Source organism: Numida meleagris, chromosome 14 (genome assembly GCF_002078875.1).
Source record: "Numida meleagris isolate 19003 breed g44 Domestic line chromosome 14, NumMel1.0, whole genome shotgun sequence".
In the NCBI taxonomy this organism is placed as follows: Eukaryota; Metazoa; Chordata; class Aves; order Galliformes; family Numididae; genus Numida; species Numida meleagris.
The window spans coordinates 9578766-9602437 of record NC_034422.1 but is presented as its reverse complement, the minus strand read 5'-3'; the positions used below and the strand labels follow the sequence as shown (position 1 = coordinate 9602437).

Genomic DNA, 23672 nt, shown 5'->3' with positions numbered 1-23672 from the left:
TTCACGATGCGCCCTAGCGAAACCTTTGTGCTCATTTTAAACGCTGGACAAAAAGTTCCCGAGCGCGTTCTGCCGGGGGCTGCTATGAGGGCTCCGAATCCTCCCGGCTACGCCGAGAAGAGCGCTGGGCGCTGCCCCATAGCGCCGGCACCGCCCGCGGCCCCGTTCCGAACGGCAGAGCACCGCGGCGGGGCTCTGGGGCTCCCCCCGCGCCGCTTCGCGATGGCACCGGGCGAGGGGCAGCGCCTGCGGGGGTCTCCTCCCGGCGCGGGGTGCCGCGCTCCTCCCCGGGGCGACGGGGGATCCTCCGGGGCCGGGCCTCCCCCGCGCCTCCCGGGACGCCGCCTCCCCGCTCCCCGCCCGCAGCGCCGGGGCCGATGCTCCGGGGGTGGCGGCGGCTCCCGCCCGCCACGCGCCGGGGGGCTGCGGCCCTGCGGCCCCCTCCCCGCCGGGCCCTGCCCGCCCGCCCGCCGCGCTGCGGGAGCGCCGCCCGCCGCCTCCCGCACCCCCTCGGCGGCTCCGCGGCGCCGCTTCGCGCCCGGCCCGAGCCGGCCCCGGCGGGGGGAGGCCCCGGCTCACCTGGCGGCAGCGCGGGGGGAGCCCCGGCGGGGGACGGTGCCCGCCAGCCCCCGCCGGAGCGCCCCTTCCGCGGCCTTTGTCTGCGCTGTCACATGGGCCGCGGTGCGGGATTTAAGCGGGGCTCCGCAGGACATGCCGTGAGCGGCGCGCCGCAGCCCTGCCCGCAGCGGCAGCGCTCCGCCCGGCCGGGGATGCGGCTCTAGCGGCCCCGCGATGAGCGGCTCCTCCATGGCGAAGAGCGAGTCCCGCACTTCGCTGCTGAAGGCGGCGGGGAGCAGGAGGGCGGCGGGCGCCCAGCCCCAACCGCAGCCCCAGCCCCGCGGCGGCCGTGCCCGGGACGGCAGAGGACGAGGCGGGCAGGCGGGCGGGGAGTCGAGCCAGGAGTCGCTCCCCGGGGAGCCCAGTGCCCGCAGGCCGCTCTGCCACCCGGGCGCCCGCGAGGACGGAGCGAGGGGCGCGGGGAAGCTGTCACATGGACGGGGGGAGAGCCAGCCGGAGCCCGCGGAAGGAGGTCCGAGGAGAGGAGGCAGCGGCAAGGAAGCGGCGCGGCCAGCCCGGCACCACCACCATCCCCCGCCGCACGGCAGCCACGGTCACCCCCAGGACCAGCAGCAGCTCTCAGACAGGGATGGGGAGGAGGCGGAGGAGGACTTTTTCCTCAGTCACAGGCAGAGGTCCAGCAGAGAGTCCCTGAAGCTCTCAGAGGGCGCCTCGCCTCTGTCCAAATCCAGCAGCAAGTACTCCACCAAGTCCAGCGGCAGCGAGCGGTCGGTGGAAGCGGACCCCCTTTTCCACCAGCTGCACCCCATGCTCAGCTCGGTCTTCGGCCAGGTAAGGGGCGCGGAGCCCCCGCCGCCTCCGCCTTCTCCCCCTCCCCCTCACCCACCCTCCCTCCCCTCCGCGCCCCCGTCCCGCTGCCGGGCACGGACCCCCGGGGCGCAGCCGCTGTAAATGCACTGCTTCCTGGCCGCCGGAGCGAGCGTCCCCGGAGCAGCCGGCGCCGCTGGGGCGCTGCGGAGCGACCCCGGGAGAGCCCCGCGCTGCCCGCCTGGGGCACCGCGCTCGGACCGCTGCGGGGCACGGCCGCGGCCCGAGGGCGCTGTCGGTGGTGCTGGCGGGGAACCGTGCTTTGCCAGTCGCCGGGGGAAGAAGTTGCGGCTCTGCCTGGCGAGGGTGAGAGTCGGGGAAGCGAGTTTTTTTTTCTTTCCCAAATGATATTTACTGATTAGATTCTATCTCTCTGGCTCCCCGCCTTGCTTTGCTGTATTTGTTTACGTCTCCTTATGGTACATTTCTGTACAATCAGCATATGAATCATTTCTGATGGCAGAAGCTGTCAGGAGAAGGTAGTGGGGAGGATGACAAAAAAATCCTGACCCAATTCCGAAGCCTTCCCAATCACTATGTTAGGATGGAACAGATGCTTTCGGTGTTTGCGAGCGCTTTCGGTACAAAGCTGTCATTTTTAGCTGCCTCTGGTAGTGGAATTACCCGACAGGGCTACTACCCTTTAAAAATGAAAAGGCAGAGGGAAACTGGCTTGAAATTTTCTTTTAGAGCCGTTTAGGGATGTTACTGGGAGATGTAATCTCCAGGAAGATTAATGTAACTGCAATCTCCCAGAAGCACAATTATAGGTATAAGCCAGCAGCCTGGGGTGGCAGCTCTGGAAGTGATCGATTAAGCCAGAATTAGGATTTGTGGGTTTCCTTGTCGTTGTTGTGTGTTTTATTTTATTATTATTATTTTTTTTTTTTAAGTGGGTTTGGGAGGCTTTTGCAGAATGCCCTTTCAAATCAAGATTACAGAGAGAACAAGGAGAATTTCTATAATTTGAGGGAAGGACGTGACACACCTCTCCATGCTCAGTCTGCTGTCAGGATGTGTTGTCTACTTCTGTTCATCTTGACTCCTCCAGAGGAAAATCAAACCTCACCTGTTCTCAGCAGCTCTGCGTCCTCGCTAACAGCCTGCTATGTACGAGAGTTACAATTGTGTTTACTTCAGAACGAGTATTACGCTCCCTGCAACAGTGATGCGCCAGAAATAGCTGAACGTTCTGTAGCAGCAATAAGGAAGGGCCTCGTGAGTGCTCTGGGTCACAACAAGCAGTATTGCTTGAAAATCTGGGCTTGGAAATCCATGGGCTCAGCTCGGACTTGAGCTGCCTCATAGTTCTAGGGAATATGAAGATGCATCCGAGAACAGATTTTGAGTCTGAGGAGCTGTCTGTCCCCACAGTGCCAGGAACACAGACAGACCCACGTCAGGGCTCCTCCCTGTCGGTCCTTACCTGAACAGCACCTTTTTACCTGCTTTGCTGTCTGCATTCCAGTGCCAGGAGGCACTTCAGTGCACCACAAACTTAGCAAAATTGAATTCTGGCATCAAACAATGCTACTTACAGAAAAGAGACAGGTTCTAGCTTTTGTTCTTTCACTCACTACATGGCACCAGCGCTGAGAAACAATCGCCAACACCTTTATTTGCAAGCATAATATTATTTATTCCCATTCCCCTCTGTATTCATCTCTCATTTCTTTGAAGTAACTGTGAGAAAGCAACCATCTAGTGAGGGTTTTAGCAGTGGGATGTAGTGGGGCTGTTCAGGGGTTTGTGTACAGAAGGGGAGCTGCAATATGGGATGCGCAAAGAGCCGTATAGGGGAAGAGAGATGTGAAGATTTTTTCTGTAGCAGTATCAAATCCTCAGCTGAATAAAGGCCGTAGGATCAGAACTGGGAAATTCTGTTGTGGAAACGAACAATGGAGACATTGTTCTTGTGAGTGGCATTGCGTAGAAGCGTGAGGGATATCTCAGGGCAGAGAAGGACTCACTCTTGCAGGGGCCCTGGTTGGAGCCAGAGCTGAGCTGCGGTCAGAAGCACAAAAGTGCCCCGGACTGCAGCACGAGGCTGCAGGTGCTGTAACAGCAGCCTGCTCCACGTTGTAATTAGAAGAGAGCAAGAGCTCAGAAGACAATTTATTTAATCCAAGAACTTCTTTCCAGCCCACACAGCCCACTGTGAAACAGTTAAAACAGTAATTTTGCAGTACGTATAAGGAGGGAAGAACAGCGATGCACGTCTGCAGCTGTGATCCAGCAGCACCGGCATGTCTTGTCCCAGCTCTACAGATGTGGAACACCATCCTTGTTCCAGCGTGGTGCAGTGATGTGGTCGCAGATGCAGACACCACAGTGGTACAATCGGATCTGCAGAAAACATTGCAGGGATGACTTCACAGAGGATGTCATTGCAGTAAGAGCGAGAAGGAGCAGTCCGGAAGGACAGGATTTTGTCTGAGGGAGGCAGATTTGTAACTGTGCAGGAAAAAGACGGAGTGAAGGCAGAAGTGCCATGTTTATATAACTGGCACAGCAGTATAGTGCACTGTGGGTGTGTACTCCAGGAGAATGCTAAGATACTGCCAGAATACGGGTTGTGGTGATATTTTATTAATTGGGCTTGTGCTATATCAGTGCAGCGACGTTGTAATGTAACAAAACGATCGTACTCATTTAGGGCATCTCAGTGTTACACGAATTAACAAACGTAGGGGCATGTAACGATGTATTAGAATAAGCCAGGATGTCGTCTTAGCCTGATGAAACGTTCCCCCACCGGCTCGGTGAGGCAGCAGCAGCAGCAGCAGCAAGGCTGTGGAGTTTGCAGCGGGCGGGCGTGCGGCACCGCACAGCACCGAGCAGAGGGAACGCGGCACTGAGAGCGCAGCAACGTGGTAACGCGATCCTGTGCAGGAGAGAGATGTGATACTGGTGCCATGCGGCAGGAGTTTGCAGCGCACGGATGTGGTAACAGTGTAGTGCTGTAGCTTGACAGAAGAGTTTAGCGGTCTAATGAGGCAGTAATACAATATTCCGGATGGGAGCTATTCCGTGCGGCAGTGATCACTTTTGGCATGATATTAGCAAAGGGTTGTGCCAGTCTGACAGCACCGTCCTGCTGTAGCAGAAGGCAGTGAGTGAGGTGTTGTTACCGTGCTGCCCTTCCGACAGCACGGCCCTGAGTTAGCACAAGGACACTGCCACCAGGTGACGTGGTGACAGCGTACCGTGTGAGGTCGGGCTGGCTGTGCCACACGTGGAGCACTGGGACAGCGGTGGTGGCTCAGTCCAGCAGTGAGAGCTGGGCAGTGACTCAGTGATGCGGCTGGAGGGAGATATGTGTGATCGTGCAGCAAAGTGGGACAGCGGCATGAAAAGGAGTGTGGGGAGGGAGATGATTTCATTTTGGCCCTTAGCAGGAGGGTGTTGGGGGGGGCTGAGCAGTAAAGGAGCATCACGTGGCAATCAGCATGCTGTCACTCCTGGCAGGGTCCTATGGAGTGGCCACAGTACGCAGTTTAGCAGCAGTGCAATACCGAGTGGCCGCACTCCCCTAATAACAGGGAGCAGCGATAGCTCGTCAGCAGTGATAGCAGTGAGGTGGCAGCCCGGCTGCAGGACGGCGTTATTAATGTGACAACAGCGCTGAGAGCAGCGCAGGGGCTGGGACAGCAGCGCAGGGGCAGCAGGGACTGTGATGCCACAGTTCTGTGGCAGCAGACTCACAGGGCAGCGGTGACGTGGCAGCAGCACCTACAGCGCAGCGGTGGTTTGGCACTTGGGCTCCACAGTGCAGGTACTGCGGCACAGGAATGCAGTGGTTCTCTGCTCTGGGCTCCTCTTGTGCCCCAGAGTTGGCCTCGCTGGCACCTTTAAGAGAGCTTTTTTTGGCCCTTGCTATGCAATATTAACTTGCAAGTGATCCTGCCATGTGAGACCTGACTGGTTTCAGAGCTCTTTAGCTTTCACACCCTGCCTGCCTGTTAAATTTTTCAGTGAAGTGATTCTCCAACAGTTTTCTGTCAATTGCTTCTGGTAGCATGGGGATCAGAAGGGTCAAATAATGCCACGGGGAATCATTAAATATTTACAGACTTCTGCTGTTAGCACTGTGGCCAAAGGGGCTTTTGTATTTCTATTTGTACAGGCACTTAAAAGCCACTCCTCTCTGCACCATCTCCCATTCCTCTTTTAATGTCAGTGTCCAAAGTACCATTAAAATAGGGAAGGTATCTTTGTGCATCTCTCAAATCATTTTTCTGTTCTTGCCTTGCTTGATCTTCCCTTACTCATGAGCTTTAGTTAATCTTAACGGGTCTTAATGGACCTAGGAGCAAACCAGGATGACAGAAGTGGCCCTTTTGGGGCAGGATGTGTCCCCACACTGTGGGGGAGGTAGGTGGAAAGCACATTCTCTGAATGACATGGGAGTGGATCAGGAGAATGCACCTTGTCCAGCCTTGCTGGTTGACCTTGATCCTTCAAATGGCTCCAGCTTCCTCTGATTCCCATGAGGGTTTGGCTGCATCAGGTCCAAGTGTGGAACTCAGCCAGCAGAGAGCCCCAGGAGTCTCTTGCTGCTGAGGGGAGCATCATTACTGGCCCTGAGATGGAAGTTTCCAGTTGCAGACTGCTGTGTGCTGGAGCAGCGCTGGGAAATATGGGATGAAGCGCTGTGGGACAGCTGAGGTGAAGGTGAAATGGTTAGCAGGTTCTTGTGTGCTGTGCTACACCGTACTGCAAGGCAGATGCAGAAGTGGTGTGTCAAGGCTCATGGCAAACTAAGGACAGTTTCTCATAGCTGTTCATTTACAATGTTAAATAGATGGAATAATTTGGAATGAATATATTTTTTCCTGTGGCTCAAACTGACCAGCAACCACAGTGATGCTGACCCTACTTAGCTTACTGATACTGAACAGGGACGTGCAGGTTAGAAGAGACAAAATCCAGAAGAAACACCATGTTCCCTCCCCCTGCTTCCCTTCCTCTTTTTCAGGCACCTCTGAGAGCTCGCTCTGACCCCCAGAGGTGTCCTCAAGGTGCTCTGCCTCGTCCTGCCATGCCCTGCCTTCCTGCCGCGCTCCCCGCTGTTTGTGGTGGGGTGCACTCTGCTGGCCATGCTCTTGCCCTCGGGAGCCCCTTCCCTGGCCCCGCTGTCCTGGACCTGGCCATGCAGGTGTGCTGGAGTTAGGATGGAGCCCTGTGGCTCCTGTGCTCTGAGTGGGGAATGGCTCATCCCGCCGGTCAGCAGGCAGCTGTTTGCAGTGCTCCTGGTACCTGCATACATCTTGTACGGCCTCCGTGCTTCCTGCCCTGCATGTGCTGGCATAGCCCGTGTCTGTGCATGTAGTATGACATAAAGAGCCTTTGTAGAAATGTCTTGTCTGCATACCTACAGCCTGTACGTGTGCAGCTGCTGATAATGTGTGTGGCCATACAAGCACCTCTTTGCGTACTTACATTCCTGTGCTTTAAAACCAACCAGATTACGTGTGCTTCTCTGCCTGCTGATACCCACCATACCTGCCAAGGTACGTCTCATGTGCTTTCCATAGTAATGGGCATGGACACAGAAGAACCTTGTTCTGTTTCAGCACATCCACCCAGCTCCCCGCTTGCTCAACTTGGAGAAAAAATTATCACGTTTATTGCTTCTAGAAAGCTTGAGGGATGGGAGCCAGCCATAGGGAATCGGTGAGGGGCAGTGCTGCCTGCCTGCAGCAGGTCTGCCAGTAAACATCCATCTTTGTCAGTGGTTTACTTTTTAAACAAATGTATTTTAAAAGGATATGGAAAGACATCAAAATAAAACCAAGCTAAAGGAACATTCATTAAATATTAAATTCATGAAATATACAGCAGCATGAGCTAATGCACTGAAAGCGTGGCCCTCTGGTTGGATTCAGCTTATCTTTTGAGAGAATAAAATCTTTCAATAATGAATTACCCATCATTTAAAATAGTCCACTGTGCATTCTACCGATCTATAGTGCCTTGATTTTTGTTTGATGCAGTGCTGGGTTTGAACAAAGTGTCAGGGAAGAATTGAGCTTTAGATGGAGTGAATGGGCTGCAGGTTTGGCAGCTGTGTTAGCTGTGGTCTGTTCTAGCGTTGCAGCTTCCGTAGCTGGTTTTCCCCAATGAGTCCATGAGTGGTATAGTGGTATTGATTTCCAATAACAAGCAGCTATATGATGTGCATCCAGTGAAAGATGCCTAGCTAACTTTGGGTTCCCTTTTCAGTAATCCTCTGACATTCCTGTGACCTTACAGAGCAACAGCAGTGCCCATGAACTCGAGAAATCCTCCAATTTCAATCAAATGCTCCTCTTAGAAATAAAGACAAACAGCGGCTGTAGCTTGTATGGTCACCTTTCATTTTCTTAGTAGTTCTCTGCACCAGCATAAGACCATGAGGTCGATACTATGTATAACTTAAGTTATTAGCAATATTCTAATCTCTATTCTATCCATTCCTCCCTTAGAGTACTTTGCACCTTGCGTCTTTGGAAAGAATATATAGCTTTGCTTCATCCCACACAGATGAAATAAACTCTCTGCTCTTGGAAGGAAACAGGCAACCATGTAACTTTGTGAGGCATCATGTCACAACAGTTGAAGGCAGGAAGTAGAAAACCGCCAACAGCCCCACTGTGCTCTGCTGAAATAACACAGGAAGATTTTAGGTGGTTTGTGACCAGCTGCATTTAAATCTAGCCGCAGATCTTATACTGGGATATGCAGTTTGATCCTTCCAAAGGTGCTGTCACATCCTTGCTTAGAATAGAAGTGAGACAGACCTCAGCTTCACAGTGGCGTAACTCACATGTCCCTGCAGGTTTAGTGTGGAGTGTTTGGTTAGTATTGATTGCTCTGCTCATCTGATAATCAACCATGTTTCCTGCAGCACCTCATTGTGCCTGTCAGATACTGACCACTCCTGTCCCCTTTTCCTTTGAAAGAGGTGAGGGATCCAGGGCAGAATTAGCTGCTTTTGCAGCAGTCCCAGACAGAGAGTGATTCGCAGTTCTCTGATTCCTGAGCAAAGGAAAGGGACAACATAAGGTTTGTTTTAAACCGTCTTTGTACTGAATATACATGGCAAACTGTTACAGCAACTTCTGGGCTGTCAAGCTTGTACTTGTCTTTTTGTAGCCCATTGAAAAGCAAAAAATAGCCACAACACGTTGTGCTCTGACCAGCACATCATCTGTGCAGGGACTTGGAAGGTGGGTTAGTGTAAAATACGTGCATCAGGTCTGCATGGAAAGTGTCAGGAGTTTGGCACATTCTCATCTCCTTTCATTTAATGCGGAATAGAGCTAGCTAATTACAGACAAAGCTGTTCTCAACAGAAGTTGACAGTCCAGGGTTTGTTACCTTGAGAGGGATGGAAAGCATTCTTGCTCTTTTTAATAACCCTTCTGTTGTTTGTGATTGAATATGATCCAATTGCTCTAATGGAGGAGAATATTATGCACAGCATGAGTCAGCAATGCTTTCCTTCTGGAACAGCTGACAGCCAAGAAAGTTCCCAAAGTCTCTGCAGAAATATTCCTCCCCCCAGATGAGGATACGGACTGAATCTGCCAATACCTGCTGGTGCCACCTTTTGAGATGGACCTGTGCTTGCCTGATGGGAATATGGAACCATCCAAGGTTCGTTCGAGGTTAGAAGACACAACTCAATATGCAGCACATGCACTCGGGAGCTTGGCGCAGACGAAATGGAAGCCAGTTGCAGAAGTCTGGAGTTCCAGTGGCTGGGAGCTTTGAAGCAGGGTTTTTGGCAGCGCTGACAAGAGAAAGATGTTGACACATCCAAAAGCTATGGCACATCTGAGGTCATCCAATAAACAAGAGTGAGTTCCTTCTTGTAAAATACAGATCTGTAACCATCAGCTAAATCTCCTCAGGGATCACCCCTTCCCACTTAGGGAGGTTGCCCTTTGTAGTGTTTTTTGTGTCGTGTCGCAAGCAACGACCTGATCTAACATTCCAGCAAGAGAAAGTCATGCACTGAAACAAGTCTTCCTGTACGCATCTGTACTTCCACTGGAAAGATTTGCCAAGCAAAGCTGCAGTCTGATGAGCAGTCCCAAGTGCTGAATTGACTTTTGTTTTTGTTGTAGCCGTTTGGTATTTGCTATCACTGGATTAAGTCTCTGGCAGCTGCCAAGCGATTAGCTGTGGTGGGATGCAACGTTTTCCTACGGAAAGAGTGTTTGTACCAGTGGTACCAGCCTAGCACTGCTGCTTTTTAAAGAATTCAAAGATACTAAACCACCCAGAGCACTCTCTGTTCAATGCCAAGACATCCAGCCTCCTCCATGCTCTCTGCTAAGGTCAGTCAATGTGCCAAACTCTTCTTGCTTGTGAGCTGAGAGCTTGCTTTGTGCCAAACTACATCCACAAAGGATTCTGCTCTTCCTGTGGTCTTTGGAGGAAAAGGGGGGAATTCAGGCACATAGGCAAGTCATGCATTAAAGTTCCTACTAATTTTTAGAAAGTTTACAACAGAGACCCAGACCATAAAAGAACAGTGTGATTGCCACAAAGAACAGTGTGGGAAAGCCAGTATACATGCATGTGCAGCCCTCCCACACGCACCCTGACTACCCCAGATATAGGCATGCCCACAGATCAGCACCTACACACAAATGCTTTTGACACACTTATTCTCAGCATCCTGTTCTCTTACAGCAGCCTCAGTTGGAGGAAGGGAGAAAATATGTTCCTTCTAACCTGATCTTCTAATGACCTTTCTGCTAACCCCACTTTCCTGCCTATCTCTAAGCTGCTATGGTAGTGATGGGAACAAGATCCCAGTGATTTTTCTCCAAAAAGCTCAGCAGGGTCGGTCTGTTAGATTGTGATGTGCTGCCCAGTTGCTCTTAAGAGATTCAGGGAAAATAAGAAGATAGGAAAATTGTTTACGATGATGTCTCCCAGGCCCCCTGTAGCTCTGCCAGAGTTCTTGCAGAGTCAAAGGACTGTGACTATGCTGCAAACTTGATGGAAATAGGCTCCAATCGCCTCTTCCCTTTCTGGACTGTGAACAACCTTCCAAGCCTGGAGGGTGATTTCTGTACCCTCTTTGCTTTGCATTTCACATAACTGCCTGCAACTGCAGGGAAGAAAAGTAGGAGAGCAAGGCAACTGCAGTAATTTACTGTGGTAGCTGGTTCACAGTGCTCTGGTACAAGGTAATATTTAGGGGGTGACCATCTCAACTTTTGTTGAGAGGCACTTAGAGCTCTGTAAAGACACGCTCAGTGTATCTTCTTCATTGCTGTCCCTGGCAATTTGGGGCTGCCGTGGATTCTTCTGGCTCCTTTGCTCAGCGCCCTCGCTCCAGGAGGAAGAGGAAAGGGGCACTTCTCGATTGCAGAGCATTCCTGGCCTCTGTGCTGCCTGTCACAGGGAGATTCGTTCTTGGCAGTGAGGCGATGCTCTCTCCTCTCTCTGGAACCAGAGTCATTTGTCTTGGGAAGGGGCTCAGGCGCCTTGCTTGCTGTGTGGCAGCTTCTGCTCAAGGGAGACGCACTTCGTCAATAAACAAGGAGCCTGGGGAATGGCTCCAAGTGACAGAGGACATTATTAATGACTGGCACATTGATCGAGGGGAGGTCAACCTTCCATTAGCTGCTTTAAGAGAGGAAAGAGAAAAGAAGCTGAAGATGGCAGCCTTGAGAGGAGCTGGGAGTTTTGGCATCCTCCCGCAATGTCTCCTGCTGCAAGGGCCCAGGGCTGGCACAGCCCCTGAGGAGTGATGGTGCATTTCCCTTGTGTCAGGGATCTTCCAGCCTTGACAAGAGGTGGCAGGGCCAACTTGCTTTGCATGGGTGTGCTCTGATGTGGAGATCTTCCAGACCAGAGCTTCCCCACCCTCTTTGTCCCTCTCTCTGCTTGTCCTGCACACAGTGGGTGTCTTCCAGTCTGTCTTTGAAGGGCCTGGGGGCCTTTGGGCACCTCCTCCCCAGTCATGTAGTGAAGAAGGCCCCGAGGGGACCTGAAAGGAGGCTGTTCCTCTGCTTTCCCTCTTGGGAAGAGGTTAGTACAAGGAAGAGTAAGAAGCACTGTCCCACATTGCTGTGCACTTCTGGCTGTGACTGGAACTGGAGAAGCCATTGGCTCTTGACATAGCTGAATTTCTTAACTAATCTCCTCACGTAGAAGAAGCCTCTAGACTCTGAAACAACTGTTGGTGCACCTTACAATCATACTTAATTTGCCACAGCACCGTCAGGATGGAAACAGAATAAGCCCTGCTTTGTCATGACATTGATAGCTCATCCTTCTCTGTCCCAGAGCCTTACAGCTGCTGGGAGAGTGAGTCTTTGGCTTCCGCACAAAGAAAACATGGTAAAGTGCTCAGCCCATGGGTTGCTCTTTGCAGAACCTGTTGTTTGGAACCATGCTTGCAAAGAAAGTTGTGAAATTTTTCAGCTGGACATCTGAGCGTCCAACAAGCCTGCTGCACAGCCAAGCGATAGGATCAGTGTCAGCCTTCTTGAAAGAGGAAATTCTTCATGGCATTCCATGTGGAGCTGTGGCCATGGTGGCTTCATGACAAAGGATGCATTCACTGTCCTGTTCAGGTCCTGTTGCCTGGGGTGATGGTGAGTTTTCTGTTGCAATTTGAACTTCCTTTCAGATTGAATGCTCCAATGCTCAGCCTGAGAGCAAAGGAACAGGTACTGGGAACTCACCCCTTTTCTTTCAGAAGGGATTCTGTTGTCACGACAGGCCTGTAGCCCAGATTCAGAACTGGTACTAGGTTTAGGAGCCCCTTGTTTATCCCAAGAGTCGGGTGTTTGGAAACAGAATGAATGGATCTGATGTCCAAAATCTTTGCCTCACATCACCCAGCCTGGGGCCGTTCAGATTTCCGGTTCAGGTGTGAGCTCATCTATGGCAGGTGCAGGAAAACCTGTGGTTGCTATCCACTTGCAGAAAGCTGGAAAAACTTTACTGCCAGACTGGCTCAAGGTCTCTCCCTTGTGGTTAAAAATTACTGTCCTGGGGCTGAGAGCATTGTAGGAATCCTGGACTGCTGCCTCCCGGCTTGCTTCCACTGTGGCATGAAAAGATTGAGGGACTTGTGGGTCTGCTAGTCTTTATAAGCTGAAACAGGTCCCACCCAGCTAAATGGTCCATTTCTGCTCCAAAACGAGCTCTGCACTCTGCTCCAAGCCCCTAAGTGGATTGCCTTCTGGCCAGCCTAGCTCTCTGGTGATTGAAAAGCCGAGAGCAGTCAGAAGGGGGGTGGGGTAGGGTTGTGGTGCTCAGAGGCGGTGTGTACCCAAACTAGCTGGATTCGCTGAACTCATCACCGAAATCGCTTCTTGCAGTGCCTCTCCGTTTTAATTCTGCCTGAATCAGCCCTCTCCCATGAGTGAAACAATCTTGCCTGCAGATTGAGGGGGGTGGGAGGGATCTGAACATTAATCTGATGTAGATTATACATCCGCCTCCCTCTCTCCCCTTCTCACTCTCTCTCCCTCTCTCTCCCTCTTTCTGTCTGTTTCTCTCCCCTCCCTCTCCTTCCTGCTTCATCTCTTCAAGAAAGTGAACATAAAGTAAAAGCACGGAGAGAGAGAGGCAGAGAGAGAAAAAGCTCCCTGAAGAGGGAAGCCCCAGCAGCCAGTAGCTGTTTGGATTTGCCTTGCGCTGCCTTTCTTGCTTTGCTCCCAAGGAATACCTTTAATGGGATCATTTGCTTCAGTTCCTTTATAACCAAGTCCACCGGAAAGGCAGACTCAACATATTATGGGCAACTGTGTGAAGTCTCCACTGAGAAACCTCTCGAAAAAGGTATGTTCCCCGAATCAAAGTGCATTGTGCGTTTCCACCCCCGCTTCTTGGGATGGGTGACGTCGTGGGCAGATGGGAGAGGGAGGTGGGAGAGACCCAGGGATGTGTACAAAGGGTTCAGCTCTCTTCAGGAGCCTTTTCTGTAAGAGCTGCACATGCAAGTGCAGCCACTAGAGCCTAGGATACCACAACGTGAGCGTAAATCAATGTGTGCACATGCATGCACGTGGGTAGGTGTGTGTCCTGCTCCATGGGTGTGTGGCTGACCACTGTTGTACATGCAAGTCCGCTCCTGCTGATGTGCACAATACACTGATGTGCATTTTCAGTGCATCTTAATGTATGTGTATACCTGTGAGTCTGTGTACGTGTGCACACGTGTGTCCATGTGCTTCAACCAAGAGGTGTCTTCACAAGTCTGGTTGTACGTGTTGCTCCTCCTGGGACATACATTCATGGGCATGTGAAAGGGGTGTGTGTTCATATGTATTCCTGTTGGTATTTACAAAGAAACACACTTAATGAGCATATCTGTAGTACGTGTGTGTCCTTGATGTCTCTACATATTCACTCAGAGGTGTGTGAGGAGGTGGCAGTGTTTGTTGTGTGTGTACACGTGGGGAAGGTGTGTGACACACCTATCCCTGCTTGTATGGCTGTGTGTGCCTCTGCCTCACGGTGTGCGTCCTCACAGAAGTCTGCCTGTAGGCATGCTTATGTTTTTATGTGCATCCATCCTTCCATGCGCACATATCTAGTTTTGCTGGTATGCATTTGGGTACAGAAGCATGTTTTTCTGCAATCTGTCCATGCCTCTGAGGTATGGACAGAAGCATTAGCTGCGTGTTCACGCGTTGTGTTGCACATCAGTACGGCCCATGTGTGTGCTGCATTTCATATACAAGCTGCCACGTGTGTCTGTTAGGCTCCAGACCACGAACAGCTCTGTGCTGTGGTTTTAAAACGATCCCGGGATGAATTAGATTCAGGCATTGTTCTGCTCTCAGGGACCAGACTGAAGTGAGAACAATTTGTCCTAGTGGTATTTCTTGTCTGACTGCAGAAGGTGTTGCAGCACTGTGTACCTGTCAGCCACACAGCTCTTGCTTGGCATTGCTGAAAATCCAATAACTCAGCGAAAAGCTGACACTCCTCATGAAGTTAGGCTAAGCATCTGAAATATTTAATGAAGAGCTACATCTCCAGAGGCCTTGCTGGCAGCAAATGCCACTGCCATCGGGATGCTGCACGCAGGAGACCTTGCAGTGAGGAGAGCACCTCCCTGCTAGGGAGGCCCAAGATGTGCCTCTTCTGTGTGGGTACACAGTTTACTTGTTAGCTGCTGTAAACAAGGCCAGTAATGGTACAGCTGTGACACAAAGGGGGCAGCGGGGATACATGAGGAGGGAGTTAATCATCAAGCAGTTTGATAGCTCCGAGACCAGTCCCTGAGTCAGGGTGACCTTCAGGAGGAGGCAGGAGTAGGTGAGGCTTACTCAGATGTACATCTTAAAAAAAAAAGCAGCTCGGCTATTCCTAGGTTGCCCCCGACTTGCAATGAAAGGAGCTGGCTGCAGCTGTGCTCAACACGATCAAGGAAACTGTAATTAAAGTCTGAAGTGTGGCCAGGCTTCTTGAATGAAAATAGACTGAATAACTTACAAACTCTGTGTGATCAGTCTTTTAGGTAATTTATGCTTTCATTCCTACAAGCTGCTTCGAATACTGCTCTTTAGAAGTGCTATTGAGAAGGCCTGGGAAGGCAGGACTAAAGAGAGGAAGTTAGGAAGCTGAGTTAGAGAATTTCTCAGACTTCAGCCCAGCCTCAGGAACTAATCCTGAGGTATCCTGGGGTCTGTGCTGTGCTCTAGGCTGTAACACACGTGGTTATGGTGGATACGTGGTAGGTCACTCATGCTGTACGTCATCATTTGGCTTTTTTGTGACCCTTGTCTTTTTTTCTCAGGTTTTACCTGGGACAAACTCAGAGGAAACACAGTGAGGAAGATGAGGAGCTGGGCCCAGGGTGGTACTAAGTTATACTGGGAAGAAGCAATCGTTCTCTGCCTGCTGCTCTCCTCTGTCCTCACCCCACTCCTGTCTCCCCAAAGCTCCTTTGAGTGTGTATGTCCTGGGACCACAGCACTACCCACAGCCAAATGCTGTTAAGCCCGAACTACCAGGCACAGCTTCCTTATTGCTCTGATCTCCACCATGTGCTCCTGCCTCAGCGGGTGGAAACAGAGTTAAGATGATTAGGAGAATGGCTTAGGAATCTGAAGGCCTTTTGCTCATAATATCCATTCCTGAGGGAAAGTTGATGGAGGGACATTACCTGCTCATATTTTTCTTGCATTTTGCTGAAATGGTAAAGAGGGACTGTAGATGACATGTGTGTGAAAGCTAAACTTGGGTAACGGGATTTGGTCTCTTCAATATGTGACTTCAACCAGAAAGCTGGGGACCCTTTCCAGGTGCTGGCTGGCCTGGTCAGGGACTCGTCCTTGCCTGTTTGGTGACAGTGTTCAGGCCTCTGTCTCCCAGTGCTGGCAGACAGCAGGCTCGCTTTCCCCAGGGACCCTGCTGGGCAGCCTGGTGCCTTTCCCACCCCAGTGGTGATGAAGAGGCACCTCTGGACCTGCTGCTCAGCAAAGACCCTCTGGCATGCAGAGGGTCTTTTCCCTGTCCTTTCCTTGCATTTTCCTTGTTGTGCGTGTTGACTTCCCCCTCTAACAGGCAGCTGACATTGCTTTGCCCTGCACCCCCATCACAGCTCCTTCCTGGCTCTGCCTGGATGGAGGAGGAGTGTGGCAGAGGGAAAGCTTTCAGGAGAAACCTGGGAGGCTGCTAGGCAGAGGGAACATTGCCTGCTGTAAATCCAGGGCAGGAGCCCCTGCGGGGGTCTCACTAAGAGACCCGGTGCTGGGTGTCTGGCCAGCTCTCTGTGCTCCTGGCAACTGCTTCATCAAACTGGCAATGTTTACACACACAGGAAAATAATGGGATGATGGTCCTTTGGTACTGCTGAGTGAATTGGCAGGAAGCTCTATTGACTGCAAGGGTCAGAAAACAAGGATTGGGTGCAGGCTATGGGGCCTTTGCTCTTTCATCTGTCTTCACTGGAGTTAAATGCAGAACTGATGTGGGCTATTTTAAGTGAGCTGAATTATTTGCGATACTAAACTGAAAAAATGTGCCAAGAAAAAAAGCTGGTAATTTTTGAAATGACATTGTGCTGATGTCATGAAGCTATGCAGTTCAACACAGATGCCGTGATATTTAGCTGAGCTGGTAATATGCCAGTTGTGGATGGATGCTCATCTTTCAGGTTTTTAAGGACAAGTGTCCTATGTGTCATACTTAATCACAGACAGATTTTCACCTTTTCCATGACTGCAATGAAAATGCTTTTCTGCTTGATGATTTTCTTTCTTCGTGGCTTGCTTTTTGAGTTTTTTTTGCTTTGACATGGCATTATACATGAGCAGATTGGTGTAAGACCATAAAAATGCAAACAACAAGCCATGTGTGCGATGCAGTAGCGCACGGTAGACACAACATGTGGATACAATAGGTTTGGATAAGTGTGAGTGAGGTATGTGTGTGTGTATCTGGTGCTTTAGCCTGAAAAAGCACCTCAGGCTTTAAGGAAAGGGTTAATGGAGAAGACAATGACGATTGACAGAGCATCTCTGATCACCCCTGGGAACACTGGCTGTAAAAGTAGAGTCATTCCTGAAGAGGAATCTAATGTATGATTAATGTTTATTCTATAAAACCAAGGGTCCTGTGGGTTGTGCTGGCTTTTTATAGCTGCATGGGAATATCAGGATAAGATGTTTTTTGCAGAGCCAGGGAAATGCATTTCTATAAAAGGAAAGCAGTGCCTCCTTATAAAATCCAATGCTGGATTCTGTTCTGGAGCCCTAGCTTAGCAGGACATGTGCACTTACAAAAATGTGCAAATGCAAACAGACAAAATTGTTGTGCTTGTGACTGCTCTCCCCTTGGAACTGTAAGCAATGAGAAGAGGCCAGTGCAGTAACTGCCTGAGACCTCGAGGATGTAACTAATTAGCACTGGAACAAGGAGTGTGAGCCCGCACTTGGCAGAGCCACCTGATGCCCTAAAAGGCCTTCTGATAACACTGGATCGTGCGTGATGCTGGCTGTTGAAATGTAAAGTGAAGCCAGAGTGTCTGGGGAGGCCCTGCCTCACCTCCTGGGGAGGCCCTGGCCAACGTGGCTCTGCCAGCAGCTTCGCCCAGGGCACGCGTCCCGTTGTGCTGGGCTGTGCTTGGCCTTCGCAGCTCGCTGGAGGAGTCATTAACTCTGGAGCCGGCAGTGGGAGCTCGGCCCTTTGGGCTCTCTCTGGGTAGATGTGAGAGTTGAGAGTTTGATGTGGTTTCAAAGCGAAATTCTCCCGGTTGGCTGTACTTCTATCAGCTTTTGAAAGCGAACTGCTGGACTTACTGCTTCTATCCAGACCATAATAGATCAGTGGGGGGGACGCAGCGTGGACCAGATGAAGGAAATTTAGCAATAATGGCTCTGCGAGGCGGTTCAGTAAATCTTCGGAGGAAAGGCTGGGTGAGACAGGGAGGTAACGTCCTCTGTTGTGTTGTTTGCTTGCTGCTGGTTGGCTGGGAAGATCCGCCATGAGGAGAAGACGTGCTATAAGGCTGTCCAGACGAGCGAAGAGGGGCCGTCGGAGTACCAGGGTCCGCTCATGGTGCTGGCCCAGAACTGCGCCGTCATGCACAACCTGCTGGGGCCAGCATGCATCTTCCTGAGGAAGGGCTTCGCAGAAAACAGGCAGCCTGTACGTAAGTTACACCCTGCCGGGCGAGACACGCACTAAGCCACGTGGACGTGAGCCAGGGATGCTGCCCACGTGCTCCGTGTGCGTGGAGCTCTGTAACCCCCAGCCCCGGGTCTCCAGCATCCCGGCTCCAGCAAATACAATCACAAGCAAATGTCTAACCTGAAGGATGTGCAAAGATATCCCTGTGCCTAAACACCAAGTCAGGGGGATTCTAGAAGCGCAGCTGTGAAAGATAGACCAAAGCCTAAACTCAAGCAAATAAGTTCCATGGGTTTAGGGGAAGAACTTAGGACCTCAGGACTATACATAATCAGATGGACTCCGGAGGAGTCCAGTATTCAAAGCTGTTGTTCCAGCAAGACATCCACCTCACATTCCCAGAGGCTCAGATTAGCATTTAAGGCTAAATAGTTGCTTACATGCAAATCAGGGCATCCATATTGGGAACAAGCTGTCCCACTGAGATGCCCGTATTTGTTACTGTTCCTGTCAGCTCACAGCGAGCACGCTAATACAAGCAGAAATGGGCACGCATCTGCCTCCTCGCAGAAACCCAAATGCAGGCTCTCATATACTTTCATACGCAGCCTGACACTGCAGCGTTCCCAGCCAAAGAAACCGAAGAACATCAGTCTGTCCTCATGTTGGTAAATAGTGCCAGACGGCCAAAAGCTATTGCCTCCACACACAGATAAACAGCAAAAACACATCCATCCACTCAGTCGCACCTATTTGTGACTGTGCTCATGTGTATCTACATATGAACAACGAAAAAATATATTTGTATGTAAATTCAAATGTATACACGTGGACGTGTTAAATATACAGGGACATGCACACCAGTATCATATCTTTTCAAGAAGTAAGGTGTATTTTTGCACATAAAGTTTGATTCTGATAATCACATACTTAAGGACATGCACAAAGAAACCTGATGAGTGAGAACGCGCATTGTTACGCACTAACCCAGTGCGTTTCACATTCTTCTGGTAACACAGAACTCACCCCGGTTGCCTGGCAGAGCTCTCTTGCCCCTCTAAGAAATGCCTTACACAGTTGTGCACTGACACGGTTATGTACAGCTGTAGGAGACACCCAGATCTTCATTTCTGAAGCCTCATTTTCAACCGGCAACCCAAAAAAGAACGGCAGCCAGTCATTATTGATCAAAGGGATTTTGTTCTCCTTAATCTTCAGCCGCTAAGTGATCGCACTCCTTGAGGCAGTTCATTAAAACACGAGGCGTGACAGCCTGACACCAGCGCAGGGACCAGCAGTGGACAGAGCTCCCAGCATAGGAAGCGGGCCCAGCATCTCGCAGAAGGCTCGCGCTGACTGGTATCCATGCTCAGGCCCTGGAAACTCTGAGTACCCTAAGATGTTTCCAAAACAGGATTAGTGATGTCTCTGCCCTGTTGTAGAATAAGTGCATCCGATAAACAGCTTTATTTTTACTGACTCTCTAGGCCAACAGGATTTATTGTGCATGGAAGAGAAATAAATGAGAGTAAGACCATTATGTAAAATGAACTCTCTGAGGGTCACCTCTGCTCATGGTTAGGATCTGAACTCCGAACAGTTGCATTCCTCTTTCCATATGTTCTCCAAAAGCGTTAGAGTGATTCAGCCCGTTTCTTCTCGAGCTATTTTCCTCCTTTATCATTTTTTTTTTCAAATTCTTTTTTCAAATTTAAACCAGAAAACCTCTTCCTGACGTTAGTTACCACTTGACTCACATTTTTGGAGGGATGTAAACCCTCCTCCTCCTTTTGCATTCGCAGCCTGTGGCTCCCTGATGGTAGAATCTGCATGTGCAAAGATATGCTCGGAGCCCTGCGAGCGCGAATGCCTCGGTGTGCGGAATTAGAGCCGGTGCTGAAGCCCTCACTTCTGACACGTGTCGGTCATGTTGCTTGCAACGTGGTGAGCGGGGAGGAGGACGGGCTCGTGATGGCTGTGCTGGAGGAAGGCCTGGGCCCGTCCTCGGGCTCTCTCACAAGACAGCAGGACCGCGGCTGTCGGTACCACGGTGGCAGCCACAGCCCTGCAGCTGCTGCTGCACCGAGCGCAGCGGGAGCCCCGGGGACCGATGTTTGTGAGCTCTTTGCAAAGAGGTGCACGCGGTGTCGGGTACTGCCCACGGTGGTTCTCATCTGCTGCTTTATCTGAGGCGGGAGGGCAATAAAGCCTCCTGCATCCGGTACGTGGGGGTGGGGCTGCTTTATTGCCTGGTGTTAATGAAAGCAGAACAAATGGGATGACATGTTTGAAAATACCAGGTCTGTGAAGGATGAAGCTGCAGAGCCAGCACGCTCTGACAGCTCCATCCAGTGCAGAGATGCCTCTGGGAAGGTTATGAGTGGCAAGCTGGTCACTGCTCTGGCACAGCCCCCTTTTGCATAGACGTAAACCAGCGTGTGTCCTAGTTTGCTGTGCACTCTGAGCAGCCGCCATTAGTTTCCAGAGGAGCCTGTGGTTACATAGCAAAGGATCATTCTTCTCAAACCGTTCAAGGGCACTGTCTCCAGGGACGTGTGTGGTGAGACTGCAGGACACCTGGAAGGCAAGGAGAAACTCCCCATGGCTGAGGGGAAAAGCCGAGTCAGACGACAAAAGAGATTGCATTTCTGTGTTTCCAAATTCTCTGATGTTTTGGATTTGCCTGGGAGCCATGAGAGGAATTAGAAAGGGCATTTAAACCAGAAAGCAGTGCATTTCCATGCTCGTCTCTTCTTCTTGGTGCAGTGTTGGAATTTTCCTATACTTTTTTATATCCTTCCCCTTCTTCCAAGAAATTCAAATTGGATGTTGCAGTGTTTCCTGAACATGGTGAATCCTTGTCCTGTTTTGTTTGTAGATGACCTTGAGGATGTATATGTTGTGTGTCTGCCTTCATGCCTGGTTCCGAAATGCTTGTGTGAGGCTGGGGGGGAAGGGGAAAGCTCCTGTCTTCCTGGGGTGGGTGACTGTAGGAGATGGCACGGGGGCATTGGCTGGAGGAGAGCTCCTGGTTGTCCTTGTCCCGCTAGCACCACGGGCATCAGGCAGGGATCCAAGCAGACAGTGCTATAGCTTCTGGTGGCAGGAGCAGCTTCCAGCTGTTTCGATCTGGCTGTTTCAACAGGAGCTGCAGTAGGTAGGAAACACAACCAGGGCCCTAGAGCAGCTGCAGGGCCAGGCTGTGCTCCAGGACTTGATGCTGGGGAATGACGTGAGGAGCCCTGTGATACAGCGCTGTCAGGTGGGGAGGCCACACGCAAGGCTTGTGCTGGCCCAGGTTTCTTTGTTTGGGGGGAGCATCCATCACGGCCCTGTCCAGCAGATGGGATGGAGAGGGGCTTCCACAGAGAAGCTAGGTAGATGGTATTAAACATGTCATCACCTTCTTGTTTCTTCTCTCGCTTTCTGGCTTCTCCCCAAAACTGTTTGCCCCAACTTGTGCTGTTCTGAAATTTTGTCTGTGGCAAGCAAATGACTGCAACGTAGCCTGTTCTCTTTTTGCAGGATAGAGAACTGCGTCCAGAAGAAATTGAAGGTAAAACTTGTCACTCCTTATGTGTCATCTTTCTCTCTGTCCAGTGAGAATGTACTGGCTGGCTGTTCCAGCTTGGCCCCCAGGGGGTTAAATAATTTGGGGCAAATGACTGCAATAATTCCTGGCAATCCCAGCAAAAGAAATATTATGTAAAACTGCAACGGTGCCGACTGTGGAGGAATTTACACCTAATGCAGCTTCTTCAAGGTAGGAGGATAAGTGAGGTAATGGGAGATTGGCTGTCAGAGAACTGCTGTACAGCCAGCTCCCACGGGAACTACTGTAGAGCATGACACAGTAGTTTGGCTCTAAGGAAGCTGATCCTTGCAGTGAGGGCTATGGAATATAGTGCAGGGGTAAAAGATGGGAAAACTTACTTCTTCCAGTTTCTTTCATGATACTCCAAAGCCCCTGCAGTCGAAGCACGCTTTCTTGTAATGAATGGGTCAACAATGTTGCTGATAGAAGAGTTTAACATTGCTTCAGTCATTGCTTCTTCATAGGAAGATCTGCTCTGAAAATATGCAGTATCTTGGAGAGTCAGGCCTCATAAAGTGCTGCTGGCTCTGGGGAGGTTTCTTGGAAAGGTATTTCAGGCTGTCACTGACAATATCATTCTTTTTGGATCCACTTCTGCAGAATTAAGAGAAGCCTTTAAGGAGTTTGATAAAGACAAGGATGGGTTTATTAACTGCAGGGACCTGGGGAACTGCATGCGAACCATGGGTTACATGCCTACAGAGATGGAGCTCATAGAACTCTCCCAGCAGATCAACATGAACTGTGAGTAATATCCACCTACCTGTACCCCCTGTGGCTGCTGTGCCCCACATCACTGCTCTGGGCTGCTTCAGTCTCATGTTGTTTCCATTCCTTTTCTTTTTCTTTTTTTCTTTCCCTCTCTTTTCTCATCCTCATTTTTTGCACCCTACCATCTTGCATTATGTGAACAATGTGTGGAACAGCTGTCCCCCATGCTTAAGTCTGTCAGGTGTAAAACTGCCCTTGATTTGGACAGTCAGACATTAGTGCACATGTTGTGGATGTCATCACACTGAAGCTGGTGTCAGATGGCACCATACTAAAGAAGGAGATAGGGAAGATGGAGAAGCTTTGGTCAGAATGGGTGGTGGATGGGCTGTTCACTCTGCTCTGGGTGTTCGTGCATTGGCTGTGTGCCTGCGGATTGTCTGTGAGTTGTGCTGGTGGAGTCAAGGCAAAATGCTGCAAATGCATCTGATCCACTGTGACTGTTTGTGCCCCTTGACTTTCACCGCTGGTTTTTGTCACCATTTGTCTGTGGCAGTGTGGGACGTAACCCTTAGCCAGGTGGGAAAAGGAATATTTAGTGCATGTTATTTTTGACGTAGGCCTATGTAGAAGAGATAAGGGAACAGAAGTAGTTGTAACATATACGACTGTTCACACAAAAAACAGCTGATAGCTATGGCACACAAGTGATTAGGAACTGGGGAGTGTTATTGCCAGCTTTCTGATAGAGGACAAACAAGAAAAAGGATAAATATGATGAATAAACAGTTGGGCATATGTTAGCCACAGCTGATGGAGCAAGACACTGCTTCATGGCACTGCCCAGGCCATGCAGGAACATCATGCTGTGCCCTTGCCATACCCTTTGGCTCAGGTACAGCATATGGTTGCTATAAGCTGTAGTAGGAGCAAGCCTTTAATTCTTGGTACGTGATGCCATAAGGATGTGACAATCCATGGCAGCAGAGGATAAAGTAGCTTGGGCTCATTCTACCTATCCTGCAGTCCAGAAAATACAAGACGTTGTAAAAGTACCTCTGCTTTCCTTCCACTATCCTGCACCTTCTGTGCTTTGCTTCTGGGAGAACCAAGCCCTCTGGAGCACGCAGAAGTGCAAAGGGACTGCTGGGCTTGGCTAAAGAATGGAGTTCTGACACAAAGTCTTTCGTCTTATCCCAAGTGGGCGGCCATGTGGATTTTGAAGATTTTGTTGAGCTGATGGGACCAAAGCTGCTGGCAGAAACTGCAGACATGATTGGTGTAAAAGAGCTCCGTGATGCCTTCAGAGAGGTGAGTG

At 50.6% G+C, this 23672-nt stretch overlaps 1 protein-coding gene across 2 annotated transcripts in view; it reads left to right on the top strand.

The window, feature by feature from the left end:
* CABP1 (calcium binding protein 1) overlaps positions 748-23672 on the top strand; it is a 28474-nt gene continuing 5549 nt past the window's right edge. The window contains exons 1-4 of one of the 2 annotated variants that reach the window (XM_021412674.1): positions 748-1410; positions 21574-21604; positions 22244-22387; positions 23556-23665. In XM_021412674.1, coding sequence (XP_021268349.1) covers positions 793-1410; positions 21574-21604; positions 22244-22387; positions 23556-23665 — 903 coding nt within the window. In that variant the 5' untranslated portion in view covers positions 748-792. Of the gene's footprint in view, positions 1411-17916; positions 18067-21573; positions 21605-22243; positions 22388-23555; positions 23666-23672 lie in introns of those variants that run through there. The other variant, XM_021412675.1, reaches the window with a different exon arrangement.